General features: G+C 40.4%; 2 protein-coding genes across 2 annotated transcripts; one reads left to right on the plus strand and one right to left on the minus strand.

Moving 5' to 3' along the window:
* Positions 1-678: 678 nt before the first annotated feature.
* On the plus strand, positions 679-18,300 carry LOC124262981 (sodium-dependent multivitamin transporter-like). The gene is made up of 11 exons (XM_046697598.1): positions 679-745; positions 986-1,140; positions 1,987-2,127; positions 2,400-2,532; positions 5,926-6,014; positions 6,847-6,962; positions 10,089-10,243; positions 10,382-10,590; positions 17,049-17,149; positions 17,649-17,767; positions 17,981-18,300. The coding sequence occupies exons 1-11, from the start codon at positions 731-733 to the stop codon at positions 18,170-18,172; spliced, it is 1,425 nt and encodes a 474-aa protein (XP_046553554.1). The 5' UTR covers positions 679-730; the 3' UTR covers positions 18,173-18,300.
* A 2,296-nt stretch (positions 18,301-20,596) lies between these two features.
* On the minus strand, positions 20,597-22,351 carry LOC124262972 (arylsulfatase B-like). Its single transcript, XM_046697590.1, has one exon. The coding sequence runs from the start codon at positions 22,310-22,312 to the stop codon at positions 20,864-20,866; it is 1,449 nt and encodes a 482-aa protein (XP_046553546.1). The 5' UTR covers positions 22,313-22,351; the 3' UTR covers positions 20,597-20,863.
* Between the last annotated feature and the right edge of the window lie 1,254 nt (positions 22,352-23,605).

Consider the following 23,605-nt stretch of genomic DNA (forward strand, 5'->3'; position numbering starts at 1 on the left):
TTCATCACCGACATTAACGTCATGTACCATCTCACTACATGTTTTCTTCATCACCGACATTAACATCATGTACCATCTCACTACATGCCCTCTTCATCACCGACATTAACGTCATGTACCATCTCACTACATGTCCTCTTCATCACCGACATTAACGTCATGTACCATCTGACTACATGTCCTCTTCATCACCGACATTAACATCATGTACCATCTCACTACATGTCCTCTTCATCACTGACATTAACGTCTTGTACCATCTCACTACTTGCCATGTTATTCAGTGAGAAACAGACCCGTGAAATAGGTCTTCAGCAACCCATGCTTGCCACAAAAGGCGACTATGCTTGTCGTAAGAGGCGACTAACGGGATCGGGTGGTCAGGCTCGCTGACGTGGTTGACACATGTCATCGGTTCCCAATTGTGCAGATCGATGTTCATGATGTTGATCACTGGATTGTCTGGTCCAGACTCGATTAATTACAGACCGCCGCCATATAGCTGGAATATTGCTGAGTGCGGTGTAAAACTAAACTCACTCACTCAGTGAGAAACAAGCATCATATAGTATATAGTAAGGCAACCTTGACAACCAATGTTAACCCAGGTTTGAGAACTACACAATAACCTACTCTACCACATGGTATTAGGATCTTTGAATCATTGGCTGTTTCAGTGACTGGGTTCGACTTGTGGGGGTCGGTGATTGCTGTGGGCGTGGTGTCTACAATGTACACAGCACTGGTACGTACTTCAGCATGGTTTACTTAAAATCATTTTGTCTTGGGGTTTTTCCCCGGATTTTCAGTAAAAGTGATGTTACTAAATGAAAAATATTATTTATAATTACAAATGTTTGGCGGGATAAATTTAGTATAACTTCCAAAGAAATCTTCAGCCTAAAGTGTTCTATAGTTTATTATTTGAGAGATCCAAAATATTGCTATTTTCTGCCCTTCCTGATGCTGTAGCTTTGTCCACCAGGGCGGGATGAAGGCCGTGTTGTGGACCGACACCTTCCAGGCCGGGATCATGTTTCTCGGGCTCGTCGCGGTCCTCATACGGGGATCCAGCGTCGTGGGGGGATTCGGGAACGCCTGGTCCATAGCGAACGATCGGTCCAGAGTCGTCTTTGACGAGTAGGTCGAGGATTGTAATCAAGGATGTAATGAAATCGAGGATGTAATGAAATATTGTTGACATCGCCAGAAACCTTCTAAAAGCAGAGCCAATAGTCACGTGACATTGAAACAACTATATACATGCTAGTATCTAAACCGGCAACGTAATACTATGCTTATTGTCCTAATGTGAACAGGTGTTGCCAACATGGGTACTGGTCACAACATTCCGGATATAATGACGTCATTCAGTATGAGAACTATGACAATTCGTGTAATCATACACCAGTGGTTCTGTACGCTGTCGGAAATAGAACTGAATGTATACTGTTGTCTTTAAACGTTTGTTTACCAATTATTACCAACTGATAAAGATATTTGCTACCATCATTACAATTAACAGAAGAGAAATCGAGGCCACATTAAAAGCCTGAAATACTATATGTACTAAACCATTAACGGGCAGCACTTACAACACAGCCTGGCAATGCAATAAGTGGAATACTGGAGTAAAACAACAAACACATCAACATGCACCAGTATGTTAATTAAAGAGAGGAAATAAGACTCGGATATTTTAAAAGAAGAATATTTTCTAATACACGAGATATTGTGATTTAAACAAATACGAGTTCATATACTATCATTTACATACCCGTGAATTCTCACAATGTACCCGTGAATCCCATTGTATGAGAGAGTGAGTGAGTGATTGAATTAATACTTAACGTCACAGCATCAATATTTCAGCCATATCGTGAAGAGAACATTTTTTATGTATATCCTATTGCATGACAGGGGTATATTAGTGAGGGCTAAACATCATTTTCATTCTGTTTCCATAACAACATCTTTGTTCAATAGCTTCGACCCCGACCCTTCAGCCCGTCATTCCTGGTGGGCGCTGGTAGTAGGCGGCGGTTTACTGTGGATGTCGCTGTACGGAGCCAACCAAGCCCAGGTTCAGAGAGCCGTTTCCTGTCCGAGTGTCAGGAAGGCACAGTTGTGAGCATACGTCTGTCAGTTTTAAAATAACTCTTGTTATATACCTGATCCTGTAACAAATCACCACCCTCTGTGTGTCAGTTGATCGATACCCCGTGTTATATACCTGATCCTGTAACAAATCACCACCCTCTGTGTGTCAGTTGATCGATACCCCGTGTTATATACCTGATCCTGTAACAAATCACCACCCTCTGTGTGTCAGTTGATCGATACCCCGTGTTATATACCTGATCCTGTAACAAATCACCAACCTCTGTATCATCAACTAGGGCGATGTTGGTGAACATACCGGGACTCTTCTTCCTCATCAGCATGTGCTGCATGATCGGCATCGTGATGTTCGCCTTCTACTCCGACTGCCACCCCATCAGCTTCAACAGCCTCATCAGTAGGACAGACCAGGTGAGGTACACCGTTTACCAGCTCATCCTGCTGACGCATGCCACTTTCTGAACACTACCTTTAGCCAGGAGAGATTCAACTGAAGTGTGAACTCAATCAACCGAGTGAATAATGTGGAAATGTGTTTGTCCTCTGTATTAAAGAAGGTTTATGGACCTCAGGGCTTCTCGGAATTTGTTGTAATAGTACTCAGGAAAGAAATACTTTACGTCCGTTTCTAGAAATGTGTCTGAAACCACACGAGAAATTTGTCCTTTCACGTTGAAAACTGTCTCTCAGTTTTTGGACAAACTCTCTGATCTCTCACCCTCGGGCTTGTCACATTCTCCCATTTTATCACCCTCGTTTGTTTTGTTGTTCTAACTAAGATGTATTGCTGTGTGACGCGGCGTGTGATATCACACGTGAAGAAGTGGCATGAGTGTACTATATGATGTGCTGCCATGCCAGGTGGTGTCATACACGTGTTTTGGAGTTACGTGTGCTGTGATACTCCTATGTCCACTGTAGTGCTGTGTGCTGCAGTGTTATGTATATATGCTGTAGTGGTATGTATATGTGCTGTAGTAGTATGTGCTGTACTGGTATGTATATCTGCTTTGTGATATGAATATGTTCCATAGTGGTATGTATATGTGCTGTAATGTTATGTATATGTGCTGCAGTGTTATGTATATGTGCTTTACTGTTATGTATATGTGCTTTACTGTTATGTATGCGTGCTTTACTGTTATGTATATGTGCTTTACTGTTATGTATATGTGCTTTACTGTTATGTATATGTGCTTTACTGTTATGTATATATGCTTTAGTGTAATGTATATGTGCTTTAGTGTAATGTATATGTGCTGTAGTGGTATGTATATGTGCTTTAGTGTAATGTATATGTGCTTTAGTGGTATGTATATGTGCTTTAGTGGTATGTATATGTGCTGTAGTGTTATGTATATGTGCTTTAGTGGTATGTATATGTGCTGTAGTGGTATGTATATGTGCTTTACTGTTATGTATGTGTGCTTTAGTGTAATGTATATGTGCTTTAGTGGTATGTATATGTGCTGTAGTGTTATGTATATGTGCTTTAGTGTTATGTATATGTGCTGTAGTGTTATGTATATGTGCTTTAGTGTTATGTATATGTGCTGTAGTGTTATGTATATGTGCCGTAGTGCTGTGTATATGTGCTTTAGTGTTATGTATATGTGCTGTAGTGTTATGTATATGTGCTTTAGTGTTATGTATATGTCCTGTAATGTTATGTATATGTGCTTTAGTGTTATGTATATGTGCTGTAGTGTTATGTATATGTGCTTTAGTGTTATGTATATGTCCTGTAATGTTATGTATATGTGCTTTAGTGTTATGTATATGTCCTGTAGTGTTATGTATATGTGCTTTAGTGGTATGTGTATGTGCTGTAGTGGTATGTATATGTGCCGCAGTGTTATGTATATGTGCTGTAATGTTATGTATGTGTGCTGTAATGTTATGTATATGTGCTTTAGTGTTATGTATGTGTGCTGTAATGTTATGTATATGTGCTTTAGTGTTATGTATATGTGCTGTAGTGGTATGTATATGTGCCGCAGTGTTATGTATATGTGCTGTAGTGTTATGTATGTGTGCTGTAGTGTTATGTATATGTGCTGTAGTGTTATGTATATGTGCTTTAGTGTTATGTATATGTGCTGTAGTGTTATGTATATGTGCTTTAGTGTTATGTATATGTGCTGTAGTGTTATGTATATGTGCTGCAGTGTTATGTATATGTGCTGTAGTGTTATGTATGTGTCCTGTAGTGTTATGTATATGTGCTGTAGTGTTATGTATATGTGCTGCAGTGTTATGTATATGTGCTGCAGTGTTATGTATATGTGCTGTAGTATTATGTATATGTGCTGTAGTTTTAAGTATATGTGCTGTAGTGTTATGTATATGTGCTTTAGTGTTATGTATATGTGCTGTAGTAGTATGTGCTGTACTGGTATGTATATCTGCTTTAGTGATATGAATATGTTCCATAGTGGTATGTATATGTGCTGTAATGTTATGTATATGTGCTGCAGTGTTATGTATATGTGCTGCAGTGTTATGTATATGTGCTGCAGTGTTATGTATATGTGCTGCAGTGTTATGTATATGTGCTGTAGTATTATGTATATGTGCTGTAGTTTTAAGTATATGTGCGGTAGTGTTTTGTATATGTGCTGTAGTGTTATGTATATGTGCTGTAGTGGTATGTATATGTGCTTTAGTGTTATGTATATGTGCCGTAGTGTTTTGTATATGTGCTGTAGTGTTATGTATATGTGCTGTAGTGGTATGTATATGTGCTTTAGTGTTATGTATATGTGCCGTAGTGCTGTGTATATGTGCTGTAGTATTATATGCCCTGTACTGATGTATGAGCTTCAGTGATACATTGCTGTACCGATTTATGAGCTGTAGTGATATATTGCTGTAGATATATATGAGCTGTACTGATATATGAGATTTAGTGATATATTGCTGTACTGATATATGAGCTGTAGTGATATATTGCTCTACTGATATATGAGCTGTAGTGATATATTGCTGTACTGATATATGAGCTGTAGTGATATATTGCTCTACTGATATATGAGCTGTAGTGATATATTGCTCTACTGATATATGAGCTGTAGTGATATATTGCTGTACTGATATATGAGCTGTAGTGATACATTGCTGTACTGATATATGAGCTGTAGTGATATATTGCTGTACTGATATAAATGCTGTACTGATATATGAGCTGTAGTGAAATATTGCTCTACTGATATATCAGCTGCAGTGATACATTGTTGTACTGATACATGAGCTGTAGTGATACATTGTACTGATATATGAGCTGTAGTGATATATTGCTGTCCTCATATAAGCGCTGTACTGATATATGAGCTGTAGTGATATATCGCTGTACTGATATATTAGCTGTAGTGATATATTGCTTTACTGATATATGACCTGTACTGATATATTTCTGTACTGAGATATGTGCTGTGGTGATACATTGCTCTACTGATTTATGAGCTGCAGTGATATATTGCTCTACTGATATTTGAGCTGTAGTGATACATTGTTGTACTGATATATGAGCTGTAGTGATATATTGTTGTACTGATATATGAGCTGTAGTGATACATTGCTGTATTGATATATGAGCTGTAGTGATATATTGCTGTACTGATATAAGCGCTGTAGTGATACATTGCTGTATTGGTATATGAGCTGTAGTGATATATTGCTGTACTAATATAAGCGCTGTAATGATATATTGCTGTACTAATATAAGCGCGCTGTAGTGATATATTGAGGTACTGATATAAGCGCTGTACTGATATATAATTTGCGTTGCTGTTGTACGTGTTACAGCTGGTGCCGTTGTACGTGATGGACATCCTGGCAGACACGCCTGGCGTCCCTGGCATCTTCGTGTCCAGTCTGTTCAGTGGCAGCCTCAGGTATAACATATTACTATGTGTACATCTGACACAGTGTAAACCCTCCCAGCTCAGCCCTATATTATATCAATGTTAAAAGGTGTAAGGTCTTGGGGCGTGTGAACAACCATTTAGAACAGCACACGTGATTTTCAGAACTGGACCTTATCTTTCGAGTGGAATATACACTATAAACACAAAATATGGGAACACCCTAAAATTTGATAGTCTTATATAAACTGAAACGTGGTGAGGTCATTTATACTCTATGGTAGATACAACTTTTTGTGTGCTTAATGGGCACTTTAAACGACATTTTGAACATGCAGTGAAGCAACTGATTCAATATTCGTTGAGTTTGAGTGAAATGAAACATTGTTAAAAACAGCGAAAAACAAGGGTGCTGAAACACACCAGCGCCATGTTTGATTCAAACGCCCAAACGGAACAGCCTAGTGCATGTGGAAGACATACTTGACAGCATGTGGAAGACAGCACTAGGTTTTTGTGTTTGGGCGTTTGAATCAAACATGGTGCTATCAAATATAGGTACTGTCATAACATTTGGGTGTTGCGATACTTTTTGTTCCATGTGTATATATGCAGCGTGTCTAGCAGTATGTAACGACAGGTGCTTGATCTGACCGTTACATTCCATCAAGAAAGTGACGTTCATCATCGATAAGAGTCTCTATACAATATAGGCATGAAACAGAATCTCTCTGCAACCCGTTCTTCCAGGTCTGACATCAGCGTTAACTGTAGCCACAGGTGCGTGGAAATAACGACAGATGGTCTTAATGAAAGGTAGAGTTCAACCCGATGCTGTTATTTTATGTTCGCTATACCCCAGCTCGCTGTCCAGTAACCTGAACGCAATGGCGGCTGTCATCCCACAAGACATCATTAGACCCTATTTCCTCCCTCATCTCACTGACCGGAAGGCCACCATCATGTCAAAGGTGATAGGTAGGTTGTATACTACCGCATCTCACATCTAACTTATGTTTACAACCAGACGGTGTCCTCTCTTGCCATACTAACGTATGTTCACAACCTGGCGGTGTCCTCTCTATAACCACACAATCTTATGTTTACAACAAGACGATGTCTTCTCTATAACCATGCAATCTTATGTTTACCACCAGACGGTGTCCTCTCTAATCATACTAACGTATGTTCCCAACCAGGCAATGTCCTCTCTAATCATGCGAACGTATGTTCCCAACCAGACAATGTCCTCTCTAATCATGCTAACGTATGTTCCCAACCAGACAATGTCCTCTCTAATCATACTAACGTATGTTCCCAACGAGAGAATGTCCTCTCTAATCATACTAACGTATGTTCCCAACCAGACGATGTCCTCATTAATCATACTAACGTATGTTCCCAACCAAACGGTGTCCAGTCTAATCTTGCTGCAATATTGCTAAAAGCGGCGTAAAACCATACTCACTCACCAACCGTCGCAAAGTTCGCCTTCAAGTTGGGATGTTCTCCTGGTCCAGATTTCCAACACAGTATTCCTTATTGACACATGGAGTTTGTTGCGGTATTTTTTATGTTCGAGTACACACATACACAAAACCATTCTGTTGTGGTATTTATACAGTGCAAGTGCACTTATTCTGTGATGGGTTTTGAACGGAGGGTAGCCCTGTGGGTAAAGTGTTCGTGATGCAGAATTAGTTGTAACATCACTGAACCTCAAAAACATTGGTACAGACATGGTTTTGTGTTTATATCATTTACAATAGTTATGTATTCAATGTATAAAAAAGTCCTCCCTTGGATGTTGATGCTATGTGCCTTTTGGGGGGCAAAAACTATGATTGTTGTTTTTTTATAATTACTATTTTCTATCTGAAAATAAGTCCAGAAAATGGTATAAAATCTTGCAAAACATACAACTGAAGTGTACAAAATAGTAAATAACGAAAATTAAAATTGAAACAAAATTCATGACATGAGGTTTGAACTTGGATTTTGGACACTCCAGCGCACTGGAAACGAGTAAATGGGAGTTATCTCCCCTTTGTTTACAATAGATTGAAGTAGCAGAATGGAAAGGAGTGAGTGAGTGAGTATGGTTTTACGCCGCTTTTAGCAATATTACAGCACTATCACGGTGGAGGACACCAGAAAGAATGGAAGGGTTCTATCTTTTATATACCTCTAACTAGATGAGGCGGTAAATACCTGATTGATGACGTCATCTACAAAGCCACTGTAACAACTCAAGCGGACACAGTTTCATACATAGGGCTAGCAAGTGGCCCTTTCAAACTGATGTGTAACAACCACACTTAATCGTTCAGAAATGAACGCTGCGAGAAAGAAACAGAATTATCCAAATATATCTGGTAACTCAAAAGAAACAAGGTCAACTACGAAATATAATGGAACGTTTTGAAGCAATCAAACACAAGCAAGCGAGACTCAGGATTATGTAAACTCTGTATATTGAAGAGAACCTGGAAATTCTCAACAACAAAGGCAACAAGATCAACAAAAAGAGTGAACTACTTTCAGCCTGTCGGCATGGAAAGCACACAGACCGAGAGAGAGAAAAAAAGTTCCAAGCAACTTGATTTCAGTTTGTCTGATGATTGCCGCACAGAACACGTGTGTGTGTGTGCATGAAACTCTGAGTAACAAACTTGAAATAATCAATAACACATAGACACACACAGAGAGAGAGAGAGGGAGAGAGAGAGAGGAAGCAACCAGGGCAACCCTCCAGTCCTGCATGCTCTCAATATCGGCACTAGAATTTGGTCCCGGCAGAAGCTGGTTACTTGATGATCATTTACACGCCCTCTAATATGGCGTCAGTCTATTCCGTATTTCGGCACAACAAGGACCGCCCATTTGACTGTCTGCACAGTAATTAATACACTCTAAACCGGTATCCGATATCTCGACTCTCCTTTTGACTGGCTGATAAAAGGAGTATGGATTATTTGGTGTTTGACTGCCCGCAGTAAAAACATGCCCATTCCTGGCCCTATTTGGAAAGAGAAAGCTCTTCAGAATATGATGACTACCAACACGGTGTTTTGTCGTAGCTTACGGCACACGGAAGATCATTCTCATATATATATGTAGAGAGAGAGAGAGCGGGGTTGTGGTGTGTGTGTGTGTGTGTGTGTGTGTGTGTGTGTGTGTGAGAGAGAAAGAGAGAGAGAGAGACATCTGTTCTATCAAATATGTGATAGGGGATAGTTCTCTTTCAGATAAGTCATAAATTTGCTGAGACATAATGAGGACTACATTGCATGTTCTTGAAGTTGTGTTTATTTTACCCTTGAAAATAGAAAATATATGCTCTGAAAAGTCTTGTATCTAAAGCTTTATTCAAATTATAACTTTTCCAGTCCATGTATTAGTAGTTCCTCGTGTCCTCTTGAAATATACACATGAAAGTACACTTGGGTCTCAATATAAGATATTAAAAAGTATTTTCTGAACATTTCAACTCTGTTTTTTTCACCCCAAAATAGGATTTAGCTTAAATGTATTTGACTTTTCTCACTCATGTATTAGTATTACCTTGTGTTCTCTTTGGAAATAGCCATAAAAAGTACATTTGTGTCTCAATATGGAATTTTAAGAAATATTCTCTGAAACTTTCAACTTTTTACCCCAAAATAGGACTTCGCATAACATTATTTGACTTTTATTTCTAATCCATTTATTAGTAGTACCTTGTGTTCTCTGTGAAATTTATTTATATATATATATATATATATAAAGGTAAATTTGTGTCTCAATATGAGATTTTAAAAATTATTCACTGAAAATTTCAGGTTTTCAACTTTTTATCCCAAAACATAGGACTTAGCATCATAACTCAAGGGAGGACTTTTTAGTACTCATTAGTTTCAACTTAAACATGTTGAAAAAACTCAAATAATTTCTGTACTAATTATTTTGAGGTTTAGTCACATTTTGACTGGACTATACTGCGTCTGAAGCTAAATCAGCGAAAAGCCACACTCACTCTTGTGTGGTGTGGTGTTTATACGTCCAAGCGCACTGTTTCTGTTTCGGTATTTATTCTGACATGTGTTTTGTATGTGGACAATGCAGTGCTAGTGTCTGGAGCAGTAATGATAGCCTTGGCGTTCATGGTGTCACAGATGGGAACGGTGTTACAGGCCTCCTACAGTGTCTACGCCATCATCAACGGTCCCGTGTTCGGTGTCTTCGTTCTGGGCATGTTCTTCCCTTGGGCGAACAACGTTGTAAGTCTCCCGCTATTGGCCACTTAAACTCAAGTACATCTGAGAGATCAATGAATAAATTCTTCATTTAATGTATTGTTAAGTCACAAAGGGATTGCTAACTGATAAGATTTGTGTATTTGAAATCCTCATCTTCAGGGCGCAATTGTCGGATTCTGTGTTTCAACCCTCTTCATGTTTTGGGTCGGCATTGGAGCTTTCGTTACCAAGGCAACTACAAGCGTTAAGTCTCCTCTTCTCACTCACGGTTGCAACTGGAACGTCACAAGCACAACAACAGCAGCTAATCTGTCCACAATGTCAAGCGGAAACCTGACAGACACACTTGCCCAATCATCCGAATCAAGGTAAAATCAATGTAGCAATAATTAGCCCGTCATTAACTACTCCAAGAGCATTAAAGAACAAATAAACATTGGGGTTTTTTGCACTCTTTTAAACCATTACATATGAAAGATTTATGGTTAGTCTTATGCGGAAAACAAATTTCATTCTTAAAAAACTTGTGGTTAAATTATACCGAGGGATTAAAAGTTGCCAAAAAGTCGCCTGCTTCACTCTCGCCCGCCAACGAAACCACAGACAGCTCACGTAACTCTGTCGCCAGAGCACTGCAATGACGTCATGTGAGTAAGGATTTTCAATTAGTTGTATATAAATTGTGTAGCAAGCTCGTCATTTTGATGATTTCTCGACATCAACGAAGACATGCCGAATCGTTGCGTTGTCGTCAATTGGTCCTAGGGGTCGGTCGATGGTGTCACCATGCACAGATTTCCACAGGACCCAGTTCGTGCTAAATGGGTTATGTTTGTGAGTGCGAAGCGATCGTTGTGGAAGCCTGGAACGATATCTTACTCGTGTTCAGATCGCTTCACGGAAGTTAAAGAATCAAAACTACTTACTAGTTGTAGTAAAATATGTATATGATTGATAACCATAGAGATTTTCCATGACACAACTTGTAACATAACGATTTGTTCCTCGGAAGTGAGGTTGTGGTCGAAGTGACAATAATATTGTAAGTAGTATTATATTGACACCCACCTCGCTTCCACGAGAGAAATTGTTATGTTATACGCTATGTCATGCAAAATCCTATTGGCCATCAATCAAATACATATATTTAACTACCAGTAGAAAGTAGTTTTGATTTTGTAACTCGGTGAAAACAAACCTAAATTAAAAAGGCATTTATCCTCAGACTGGCGGATGTTCGCGACAGGGCGCCGCCATTTTTGAAAATCGTAAAGTCACGGGCTAAAGTCTGTTAGAATTATAGTTTATCATCAAGTTAGAAAATCAAAACTACTTTCTACTCCTAGTTAAATATGTATTTGAATCATGACCAAACTTATAACATAACGATGTCTTCCGCGGAAGCGAGGTGGGGCTCGAAGTGACAATACTGCCCGATACATTTCTTGCTACATTCACGTGGTTAACGTGCACTCACCAGTATGTAGATACTAGTCAATGTGCGTCTTTATATTTGGTCTTTTAATCCTAATTAGTTTATTATCATAATTGTATGCATTTTGAAACTAAATAAAAAGAAGACGATCTGCTGATACTTATAGTGAATTCATAACAGGACTGTAATATCTAGACATTTTATACTTTGCCAATGTGAATCATAATTCGCACACACGCCCTAGTGGTATGTTGTCTGTCTTATTACACGTCACGGCGAAAACAATGATTCTGTTGAATGCTACGACAAATGAATAAAAACAAAATGCAAAAATTACAATTAAAACAGATTAAAGTTATAGGAACAATGTCAAGCTATTACCTTGTTCGAGGAATGTATCCATCAATATCCACAAAAACGAGTGATATGCCATTCATCTGCAGCTGTTCCAAGAGATGTGTCTTTTTACAGTCTAATATACGAAAAGGTGATATATCGTTTCAGGTATTTCACATTGGTGTATAGTCTCACTGGTCACCCAAGATAGCACACCTGGCAACTAATTGCATAATGTCCGCCATTCTTGAAAAATAAAGTAATTTAGTTAGCCAATAGTGAGCAATCAATCAATGTATTGGCTGTTAATCCTCTGAAAGAAGGACGTTGTTTTTACAGTGACACGACTGTATTCAGTAGTAGATAAGTAAATCTACATACATAAACTCTACCTTTTGAAAAATCCACTGTGCAAGATAAAAGTAATAAATCAATCAGATTTGATCGATGTTTATAGTGTTGAGTATTGTGTCCAGACACAAGAAATGCCAAATGGGAACCTTTGTCGGGTAATCTAAGCGGTGTTACGACTAATTATACCTGTTATAAATTCATTAACTGACCATCAAGTGAATGATGACAAATAACATGTTTAGGGTATAAACACGGGTTACAACAAGGGAGTATTAATTGCTGTATTGCATGCAATTTTAATTGCATGTGAAAACTTGTGGACCGACATTGTTTTGCGAATACGAACAGTACTTCATCGTTGCGTAAGAAATACATATAATCATTTGCTGTGTGCTAAAACTGTATGTACCTATTAACCTAAATACATTTCAGATTCTTCTAGCAATGGGTTGTTTTGTTTACGGATTCAAATAAATCAAATGTCAATTTTTAATATCATACGTAATAGACGCCATATTTTACATGACATGATTAAATATCGAGGTACAAAAACACAGAAATGGGATCAATTCTGATCAGTCATACCATCCAGGCATTAGAAAACTTGAAAAAGCCCACACTGCTTTGATACTTTATTATAATCAGACAAGAACTACCGGGGACTTTTTCAAATAACTGCATCTGATAGGCATCCACCCTTCCTAATGTCGCACTGTTTAGGTTGAAGAAATTAACCGTAACCGTGATGAGCGAGGCTGATCACCGTTTTCACTATCACTAGAGTCTGACTCGAACAAATAAGGCCTAGCGACACCAAGCGAATTTGACAGAATCGTCTATGAAAACAAGTTGTAACTTGGAAACTAGGCAAAGCAGGAGACAAACTTAAACGACAGTTGACAGTAGATTGTGAGAACATATTGCTTTCAGTTTTCACATCAGTTGTCACGATTTCATGTTTATACAAACCTGTAAACACGATAATTTACCCCCTGAAAAGTACATGAATTCTGCATCGGCCCTCATTTCTATTCCTCACATGACGTCACAGAGACGCTCCGCTCTGATTGGTTGAAATTTCGTTCGCGGATGAGAATTGTGCACTGTTGTCAAAAAGGTCAATTTAAGTTAATTAAAGATCGAAATGGGTAGTTTTAATGACGGGGTTTCATTTCTAACGATGACAATTAGTGATTTATGTATTTGTACCCCCCTCGAGTATACGTGATCTTTTAGGAACATTTCACCAACATCCACACATTCATAACAACTTATGCAAATGTTTATACTGTAGTTACACTTCAACAGCAACAGATACCAGTATTTATACACTAGTTACACTTCAACAGCACCAGATACCAGTATTTATACACTAGTTACACTTCAACAGCACCAGATACCAGTGTTTATACACTAGTTACACTTCAACAGCACCAGATACCAGTGTTTATACACTAGTTACACTTCAACAGCAAATCTACAGATAGTATACACAATTCAACAGCACCAGATACCAGTGTTTATACTGTAGTTACAATTCAACAGCAACAGATACCGAGTATTTATACACTAGTTACACTTCAACAGCACCAGATACGAGATACCAATTTTATAGTTGCCACTCTAGTTACACTTCAACAGCAACGGATACGAGTGAACTTCAACGGCAACAGTTTATACTGTAGTTACACTCTTCAACGGCACCTAGTGTTTATACACTGGTTACAGAGATTCAACAGCAACAGATACTGTGTTTATGCACTAGTTACACTTCAACAGCAACAGATACCAGTGTTCTTACACTGGGTACACTTCAACATACCAAAGTGCCATCGCTACCCTTCAACAGCAACAGATACCAGTGTTTATACACAAGTTACCCTTCAGCAGCAACAGATACCAGTGTGTTTATACACTAGTTACACTTCAACAGCAACAGATATACCAGTGCATGAGATACCACAGTATTTATATAGTGTTACCAGTTATACTACCAGTGTTTATACAGGCTACTCTTCAACAGTAACAGATTCAGTGTTTATACACTAGGTAACACTTCAACAATTCAACGGCACCAGATGCAGAGTATTTTATACTCTGGTTACACTTCAACAGCAACGGATACCAGTGTTCTTACACTAACAGCGTTTATACACAAGTTACCCTTCAACAGCAACAGATACCAGTGTGTTTATACACTAGTTACGCTTACACTAGCGGTTACACTTCAACAGCAACAGATACCGATGTTTATGTTTATGGTAACTGTTACACTTCAACGGATTTACGCTAAACGGCATGAGATACCAGCATTTATACACTAGTTACAATTCAACAGCACAGTTACAATTCAACAGCAGATACCAGTATTTATACAGAAGCATACTCAGTTACATCAACACCTGTGTTTATACTCTAGTTTCAACAGCAACAGATACCAGTAAGTTTATACTGTAGTTACACTTCAACAGCACAACAAATACCAGTATTTATACACTAGTTACAATTCAACAGCAACAGATACCTGTGTTTATACACTAGTTACACTTCAACAGCAACAGATACCGAACAGATACCAGTGTTCTTACACTAGGTACACTTCAACAGCAACAGATACCAGTGTTTATACACAAGTTACCCTTCAACAGCAACAGATACCAGTGTTTATACACTAGTTACACTTCAACAGCAACAGATACCAGTGTTCTTACACTAGGTACACTTCAACAGCAACAGATACCAGTGTTTATACTGTAGTTAAACTTCAACGGCAACAGATACGAGTGTTTATACTGTAGTTACACTTCAACAGCACCAAATACCAGTATTTATACACTAGTTACAATTCAACAGCAACAGATACCTGTGTTTATACACTAGTTACACTTCAACAGCAACAGATACCAGTGTTCTTACACTAGGTACACTTCAACAGCAACAGATACCAGTGTTTATACACAAGTTACCCTTCAACAGCAACAGATACCAGTGTTTATACACTAGTTACACTTCAACAGCAACAGATACCAGTGTTCTTACACTAGGTACACTTCAACAGCAACAGATACCAGTGTTTATACTCTAGTTACACGTCAATGGCAACAGATACCAGCGTTTATACACTAGTTACACTTCAACAGCAACAGATACCAGTGTTTATGCACTAGTTATACTTCAACGGCATGAGATACCAGTATTTATACACTAGTTACTCTTCAACAGCAACAAATACCAGTGTTTATACACTAGTTACACTTCATCGGCAACAGATACCATTGTTTATACACTAGTTACACTTCAACAGCAACGGATACCAGTGTTTATACAGAAGCTACTCTTCAACAGTAACAGATACCAGTGTTTATACACTAGGTACACTTCAACAGCAACAGATACCAATGTTTATACACTTGTTACACTTCAACAGCAAATATACCAGTGCTTATACACTAGTTACATTTCAACAGCAACAGATACCAGCGTTTATACACTAGTTACACTTCAACAGCAACAGATACCAGTGTTTATACACAAGTTACCCTTCAACAGCAACAGATACCAGTGTTTATACACTAGTTACACTTCAACAGCAACAGATACCAGTGTTCTTACACTAGGTACACTTCAACAGCAACAGATACCAGTGTTTATACTCTAGTTACACGTCAATGGCAACAGATACCAGCGTTTATACACTAGTTACACTTCAACAGCAACAGATACCAGTGTTTATGCACTAGTTATACTTCAACGGCATGAGATACCAGTATTTATACACTAGTTACACTTCAACAGCAACGGATACCAGTGTTCTTACACTAGTTACACTTCAACAGCAACAGATACCAGTGTTTATACACAAGTTACCCTTCAACAGCAACAGATACCAGTGTTTATACACTAGTTACACTTCAATAGCAACACATACCAGTGTTCTTACACTAGGTACACTTCAACAGCAACAGATACCAGTGTTTATACACCAGTTACACGTCAATGGTAACAGATACCAGTGTTTATACACTAGTTACACTTCAACAGCAACAGACACCAGTGTTTATACTCTAGTTACACTTCAACAGCAACAGATACCAGTGTTTATACACTAGTTATACTTCAACGGCATGAGATACCAGTATTTATACACTAGTTACTCTTCAACAGCAACAAATACCAGTGTTTATACACTAGTTACACTTCATCGGCAACAGATACCATTGTTTATACACTAGTTACACTTCAACAGCAACGGATACCAGTGTTTATACAGAAGTTACTCTTCAACAGCAACAGATACCAGTGTTTATACACTAGGTACACTTCAACAGCAACAGATACCAATGTTTATACACTTGTTACACTTCAACAGCAAAACATACCAGTGCTTATACACTAGTTTCATTTCAACAGCAACAGATACCAGCGTTTATACACTAGTTACACTTCAACAGCAACAGATACCATTGTTTATACACTAGTTACACTTCAACAGCAACAGATACCAGTGTTTATACACTAGTTCCACTTCAACAGAAAAGATACCAGTGTTTATACACGAGTTACACTTCAACAGCAACAGATACCAGTGTTTATACACGAGTTACACTTCAACAGCAAAAGATACCAGTGTTTTATAATAATGTTTATTGTTTCCAAATAGTCCGTGACTCGGGTTGAAGTGATGTTTGTGTCTGTTTGCAGCGATCCCTTCCACGCAATGTATACGCTGAGCTATCTGTATTACACCCCTACAGCCATGACGATCCTGGTCATCGTCGGACTCATAGTTAGTTTTATAACAGGTTTGTAGAACACGTCTTCGTCAGTCTTTCCAACGTCAACAAGTGCTATTGGTCCTCTCTTTGACTTAATGCTGCCATTGATGCAGGGACATATTGACATCTCCTTGACTTATGCCGCCATTAATTCAGGACATATTGACATCTTCTTGACTTAATGCCGCCATTCATGCTGGGAATATTGACATCTCCTTGACTTTATGCGCGATTGATGCAGGACATATTGACATCCCCTTGACTTATGCCGCCATTAATTAAGGACATATTGACATCTTCTTGACTTAATGCCGCCATTCATGCAGGGAATATTAGCATCTCCTTGACTTTATGCCGTCATTGTTGCAGGACATATTGACATCTCCTTGACTTATGCCGCCATTAATGCAGGACATATGCAGGACTTAATGCCGCCATTGTTGCAGGACATATTAGCATCCCCTTGACTTAATACCGCCATTGGTTGATGAGTCGATGTTACCTGTAGTGAATGTTCATTTGACAGGTCCCCGGGAACCATCGAGTATCGATCCTCGTCTCATCTGTCCTTTGTTCGACCGCCTCTTCCCCTGTCTGCCTGAGGCGATCCTCAAACCCCTCAGATTTGGGGTCAACCACAAAGGGGTTAGTGAAAGATATTGATAAAACGAATCCTGATTGTTTTTAAGTGATGTGTAAAGTGCAGGATATGTTACTAAACGTTTTAAGGCACACATCTAATACCAACAATGGGCATGAGCCCACCAACATTGTACTGCATTATAAAATGGTTCATATTTTTGCATGTAAACACATCCATTATAAGGTAAAGTCATGCAATATGTGTTTTGGTTTCAGAAGTACGACCTATCAATGACCAAGTCAGAGGATCCTGTTGAACATGCAACTGGACAACAGGTTGGTGTTGTTGAAGATTCACCAGGTCGGCAGCAAACAGATATGATCTCCAAGCCAGGAGACGAATGCGGTGATAACCGTCTGGGCTTCCAGGGAGATGAAAATTCGCTACATCGCGACAGTGTTGTGTAGCCTGTGGACATTTGTTCATCACTGAACGTTACAACCTGATGAATACGTATCAGAATCTATTCTTACTCAGACGGAATTGGGGTGATAGGAAACGACAATCGAGGACCATTGTGTACGTTTTCATGGACCATATCGGATCGGGGCACGTTTTCTGCTGTCTCCCTCGTATTCACCCGGCTGGTACAAATACCTAATACTGACCCAGTCCGGTAATTTGTTCTCTGTTTTATCACGATGTGCCGCTGCCGACGACGATTCGACAGATTTCATTTTGATGGCTTCGACGGGTCTCTTGCCAACGAGTCTGGTGACTTCGCTGTTGATGGCCCCATCACTCGCGGCAAGCGTTCGACCCATTCCGTATTTCTGTTTCCGGGATGGATTAAATCCCGACATTACTGGTGTGAGAATAGGCGTTCGGCTAAAGTGCGATTGAATCTCTCGAGGATCGCTTGGCTGCAGTGAGCTCGGCCACGCCTCGTCTCACCTGAACATTGTGCTTGGCCAGCAGCTGCGACACAGCTCACATGAACTCGCGTCCTGGATTGATTTGCAATACGGCAGGCCATGCCAAGCGATTGCGCATGTATATGCATTCTAAGGCTTTGGCGACTTCTTTCAAATGTTTCGTCGTCAATGGTTCGGCTTCTTAGTCGCGACTGGCAACGTCGACGATGGTAAGGGCATACCAGTAGGTTTTACGCCTCACAATGTCGTGAGGTAGAAACAGGAGGTCGGCTTGATGAACGTGATACAGTGTCGAAATGTCGAATTTTCTTCTCGGGATGTATCGAGGCGCCGGCAGGTAAACTTGCCAGATAGCTTGTTTTTTAAGCCAACCTTTGTCGTTTGTTGATATTCGGACATCCAGTTCGGGTTCTCCGTTAATAGTTCGGGAGCTAGCGGATAGCTGTTGTGCAATTCGTGTAATTCTGCAGGATATTCCAAGTCCACTTCGAGTATGTAGCCTTTGTTCGAATCTGGCGCGATACTATCGACGTCTATATCGAATGAGACCCATTCGAATCCCCAGGTGGGTAGATACTGACTCATGGCCCAGCCATACAGGCTGTTGGCATCGAGATAGAGGATGTGTTTGCTCGGTTTGCTCGTGTCGTGACCTGGAACGTACTTGTTGTTGGCTTTGGCATACCGTTTGGAGGCCGTTGAAATCCCGCCTCGCAAGCCTTTCTCTACGAACAGGTGCATGTCGTAATCCGTCAGTTCCACGCCGGTCTTTTTCAACAAGGCGTCCCGAGAGAGACCGGGGGAGGAGAAATATCATGCGGGGTCTAGGCGGTACTGTTTCGAGCACGTTTTCTGACTATTTCCTACACCTAGGCCAGCAGCAGCACATCGTTTTTTAAGTAAAGGTTGTGGTAGTCACCCAAATTCTTGCAGCCCAGTTTGTCCAACATGTTCAGGGCGTGCGCATAATCGTCCGGGGTGATGGTCGAGTCGGTCAAGTTGTTGTAAAAGCGATCGATGGGAGGCAATCGCGTCTCGTCAAACCTGGACCAGTCGTCCATGTATTCGTAGGGGTAGACCCCCTTCCTCAGCAGCAGAGGTCGAGTACCGGCGTCGGTGTATCAGTTGGTGATGTCAAAGTCGTCCGGGGAGACAACTGCAGGAACTGAACGCTGTCGATAAATTTCAAATCGTCTAACGAGAACGAGATGTATTTTTACCCGTTGTTGGGTCTGCATGTTATGTTACCGTCGACCTTCACGATGGCCTGCATGATCAAGTGAGAATCGTACCCACGAAGATTGTGGAACACGGCGGGCATTTTGATGGTTTTGGGATTGATTTTGAAGTTGCACGCGTTGTAAGCGGCGGCCCCTCTGTAATTACCGGTGACGTCACAATGATCTCTCACGGAATCGAAATGAACACTCTGACAAGTGACAAGCACAGGATATACGATTTAAGGCTGAATAAAAATTCGTTGTCAGCGATGGATACGAAAGGATTCAACTTAAAAGCAATGTCATTATTTAGCATTGACAGAATTTCTAACTGTGATATAGATATGTCTTTGTAAGTCAGTCGTATTAATTTGTGCCACACCTGCCTCTTGCCACGGAGGCTTCACACACTGGTAAGTCAGTCGTATTGTGAAACACTCCATCCCACTCACCAGTAGTAGCCTGACATGCATCTCCATCACACAGGTCACAGGACAGGACACTCAAATGTAGACCTATAATTCTGTGAATTAAGAAGACAGCAATTTTCTGAATGCTTTACTACCAATGTTGTGTTTTACGTTGCATGTGACCTTTAACTTCAAAAGCAGTCAACATACTGCATTCTTGCATGGCTTAATTGTTTTATGTCCTTTTCAAAAGGGAGAGCTATTCACGCTATTTCAACCACATTCATGGTTGAAACAGAGTCACGAAAATACAACCACAAACAACATTACAAGTGACCACAGAAGTGATCGTTTCCTGTATTTAAAATATACTGTTCACAATAATTCTGTTAATGCACTTTCTGTAAAACACATTAGAATGCATGCCGAAAGGTTCATCTACAACTGGGTGTCCTACATTACCGGATCTGTTTTCATGCATAAATACACGTGCACATAAAGTCACGTAAATCAGACTTAATTAAATTGGTTACATGACTTAGCGATACCATCTCTCGGTGGGGCGGATGGTCACGTGACTGCATTCAAGGAATCTAGCACCAGCCGGGGCTCCAGACACCGTTAAAGTTGACCGGGTTAGATCGAGGGTCAGAAGGTGGATCCATCGCAGGCACCCGAGTCGCATTCTTCAGGGCCAGCATCTGCAGGAGGAAGTTGACGAGGGTGGGGTTGTCCTTCGAGATGTCATGGTGCTCCGTGGGGTCGGCGCGGATGTTGAAAAGCATGACACTGTCAGAGGGAGAGTCGTCCATGGCAGAGCCGTCTATGTCAGACCCAGCAGGGGGGTACCACCCTGCGTACCCAGGGTCACCAACGATCAACTTCAGGTCTCCCCATCTGAGAGCTGCGGCGTAGTGGTCGTCGTAGATGTTGTAGACAAATTCATTCCTTATGCTACTGCCTCCGTTCAGGATCATGTCGACTTGACTCATTCCGTCGATATCCAGTTTACTGGAGTCTCCCCCAGCTATGTCCAGTAACGTAGGGTACCAGTCCACAGCATGGAACATCCCAGGGTGAGTGTAGCCTCTCTTCTTCAGCAGAGTCTTACTGTAGACGAAACCGGCTCCTCTGGTTCCTCCCTCCCATAATGTAGTTTTTCCGCCCCTCAGAGGCCAGTTATTACCACCAGCAAAGGGAAGCCCACCATTGTCTGTTGTAAACACAAGTAGCAGATTGTCCATGAATCCAAGGTCCTCCAGGACGGTGGTGATGTTGTACACAGCATCGTCCAAAGCACTCACCATACCACTGTAAACCATCCTATCCAAATCATGAATGTGGCTGTAGCGATCGGAATATTTAGCAGGCACCTGCAGGGGTCCATGTACAGCTTGAAACGGCAGGTACAGATACATGGGCTTGGATTTGTCGTGGTTCATTATGATATCGATGGCTCTCTTTACAAACACGTACGTGGAGTACTCCCCTTGTGCGTCTTTGTAGACCTCTGTCATGTTTCTGAAGTCATATCCATAGTAATCAGCTAGCTCGTCCCTGACATGAGTGAAATAGTCCTCCATACCTGCATAGTAGCCCATGAAGGTGTCGAAGCCTCTGTAGGTGGGAGTGTACTTCAAGTTACAGAAGCCGAGGTGCCACTTGCCGACCATGTGGGTATCATAGCCGAGGGTCTTCAACCTCTGTGGGATGGTGATTATGTCCGCCGGCATGTACTTGGGTTGTTCTATAAAGACTACATTATCCTGGAGCCCCGTGTGGTAGGGGAACTTGCCCGACATGAAGCAGTTTCTTGAGGGGGAACACAGCGGTAGGACGTAGGAGGAGTTGAGGATGACGCCGTCACGGGCGAGGCGGTCAAGTGTCGGCGTCTGGATGTCCGGGTTGATCCAGCCGACGTCATTCCAGCCAAGGTCATCTGCCACGATGAAGACGATGTGTGGTTTGTCAGCAGCAGCAACAGTGCTTGTGAAACACGAGACGACCACAGCAGCGAGAACAGTGTAAAGCGTCATGGCCATGTAGCAATTGAGGACATGGACCTTCTGCGTTAAGGTCAGTGTGTATCTCACTCTTATCAGATCACGTGCAAGGCTACGTTCTTATCATGAACCATTTCACACAGACGTCCTATTTCATGTTACTTATTTCAAGTGACGATAAGGTCACCCAGACATACCAATATCTCCCTCTCTCCCCTTCTCTGTGTTTACTGGTATATGATGATGATGATCATAGGATATTTATATAGCGCACATATCCACGCAACTAGTACATGTTCAAGGTGCTTGAGCGTTCCTTTGATCAAACGATGTCTTTTTTTCTGGAATTTTTTTAACCATCTCAATTGCCTGGTAGGTATTCAGCTTCTGCACCTTGTTAGGCGCAGCGAGTTATAACACAGCCTCATCCTTACAAGGTACCCATTTGCCGCTGGGTGGACAGGGACACATAGTCACAGTGTTTTGTCCAATGATACTGCACGTCACTATACCCACAACTACGTGTCTGCACGTGTGTCCACCATCCACCTACCGTCTGATGAGTGGGTTTTTTTAAGGGTGTGTACTGCACTGTAGGTTTTGTGACCACACTGAACGAGCCTGAAAGTAATCTTAGGTCCAAGGTTTTTACACACGACTACAAGTGGGGATCAGTTATGTTTGCGCTATATTAGCGACTAGTCACAACCATATGCTGCCGTCATGAACAAGCTTCACCTTTGTGTACCGCTAAGTACTCTTACGCGAATGCTCGATTCTCTTCATATATATTCATGTTCAATTTTCTTCTTTTTTTTGAGTAATTTTAAGAATGACATTATATGATGAAAAGATTATTAACCTCGTGTATTTCCGTGTCATTAATATCATATATTTGGAATAAAAAATATATATAGCTATATATGGCTCGCATAATACAATTTTTATTCCTAATACATGATATTAATGCAACTAATCTCTGTATATACAGTAGCTACACTTTAACAGCAACAGATCCCAGTGTTTATACAGTTGTAACACTTCAACAGGAACAGATACCAGTGTTTATGCACCAGTTATACTGTAACAGAAAAAGATACCAGTGTTTATACTCTATTAACACTTCAACAGCAACAGATACCGGTGTTTATGCACCAGTTTTAGTTCAACGGCAACAGATACCAGTGTTTATACAGTAGCTTCACTTTAACATAAAAATATACCAGTGTTTATACTCTAGTTACACTTCAACGGCAACAGATACCAGTGTTTATGCACCAGTTATACTGTAACAGAAAAAGATACCAGTGTTTATACTCTATTAACACTTCA

Source organism: Haliotis rubra, unplaced genomic scaffold (genome assembly GCF_003918875.1).
Source record: "Haliotis rubra isolate DU_JTF1 unplaced genomic scaffold, ASM391887v1 Scf862, whole genome shotgun sequence".
In the NCBI taxonomy this organism is placed as follows: domain Eukaryota; kingdom Metazoa; phylum Mollusca; class Gastropoda; order Lepetellida; family Haliotidae; genus Haliotis; species Haliotis rubra.

What these genes read in the sequence shown, in the direction of transcription:
- LOC124262981 (XM_046697598.1), top strand. An exon ending in CTGTTCAGTGGCAGCCTCAG is followed by an intron (nt 6,015 to 6,846) that starts GTATAACATATT and finishes GCTATACCCCAG; the next exon opens with CTCGCTGTCCAGTAACCTGA. An exon ending in CATCATGTCAAAGGTGATAG is followed by an intron (nt 6,963 to 10,088) that starts GTAGGTTGTATA and finishes TGGACAATGCAG; the next exon opens with TGCTAGTGTCTGGAGCAGTA.
- LOC124262972 (XM_046697590.1), bottom strand. Translation starts at nt 22,312, where the DNA reads ATGGCCATGACGCTTTACACTGTTCTCGCTGCTGTGGTCGTCTCGTGT.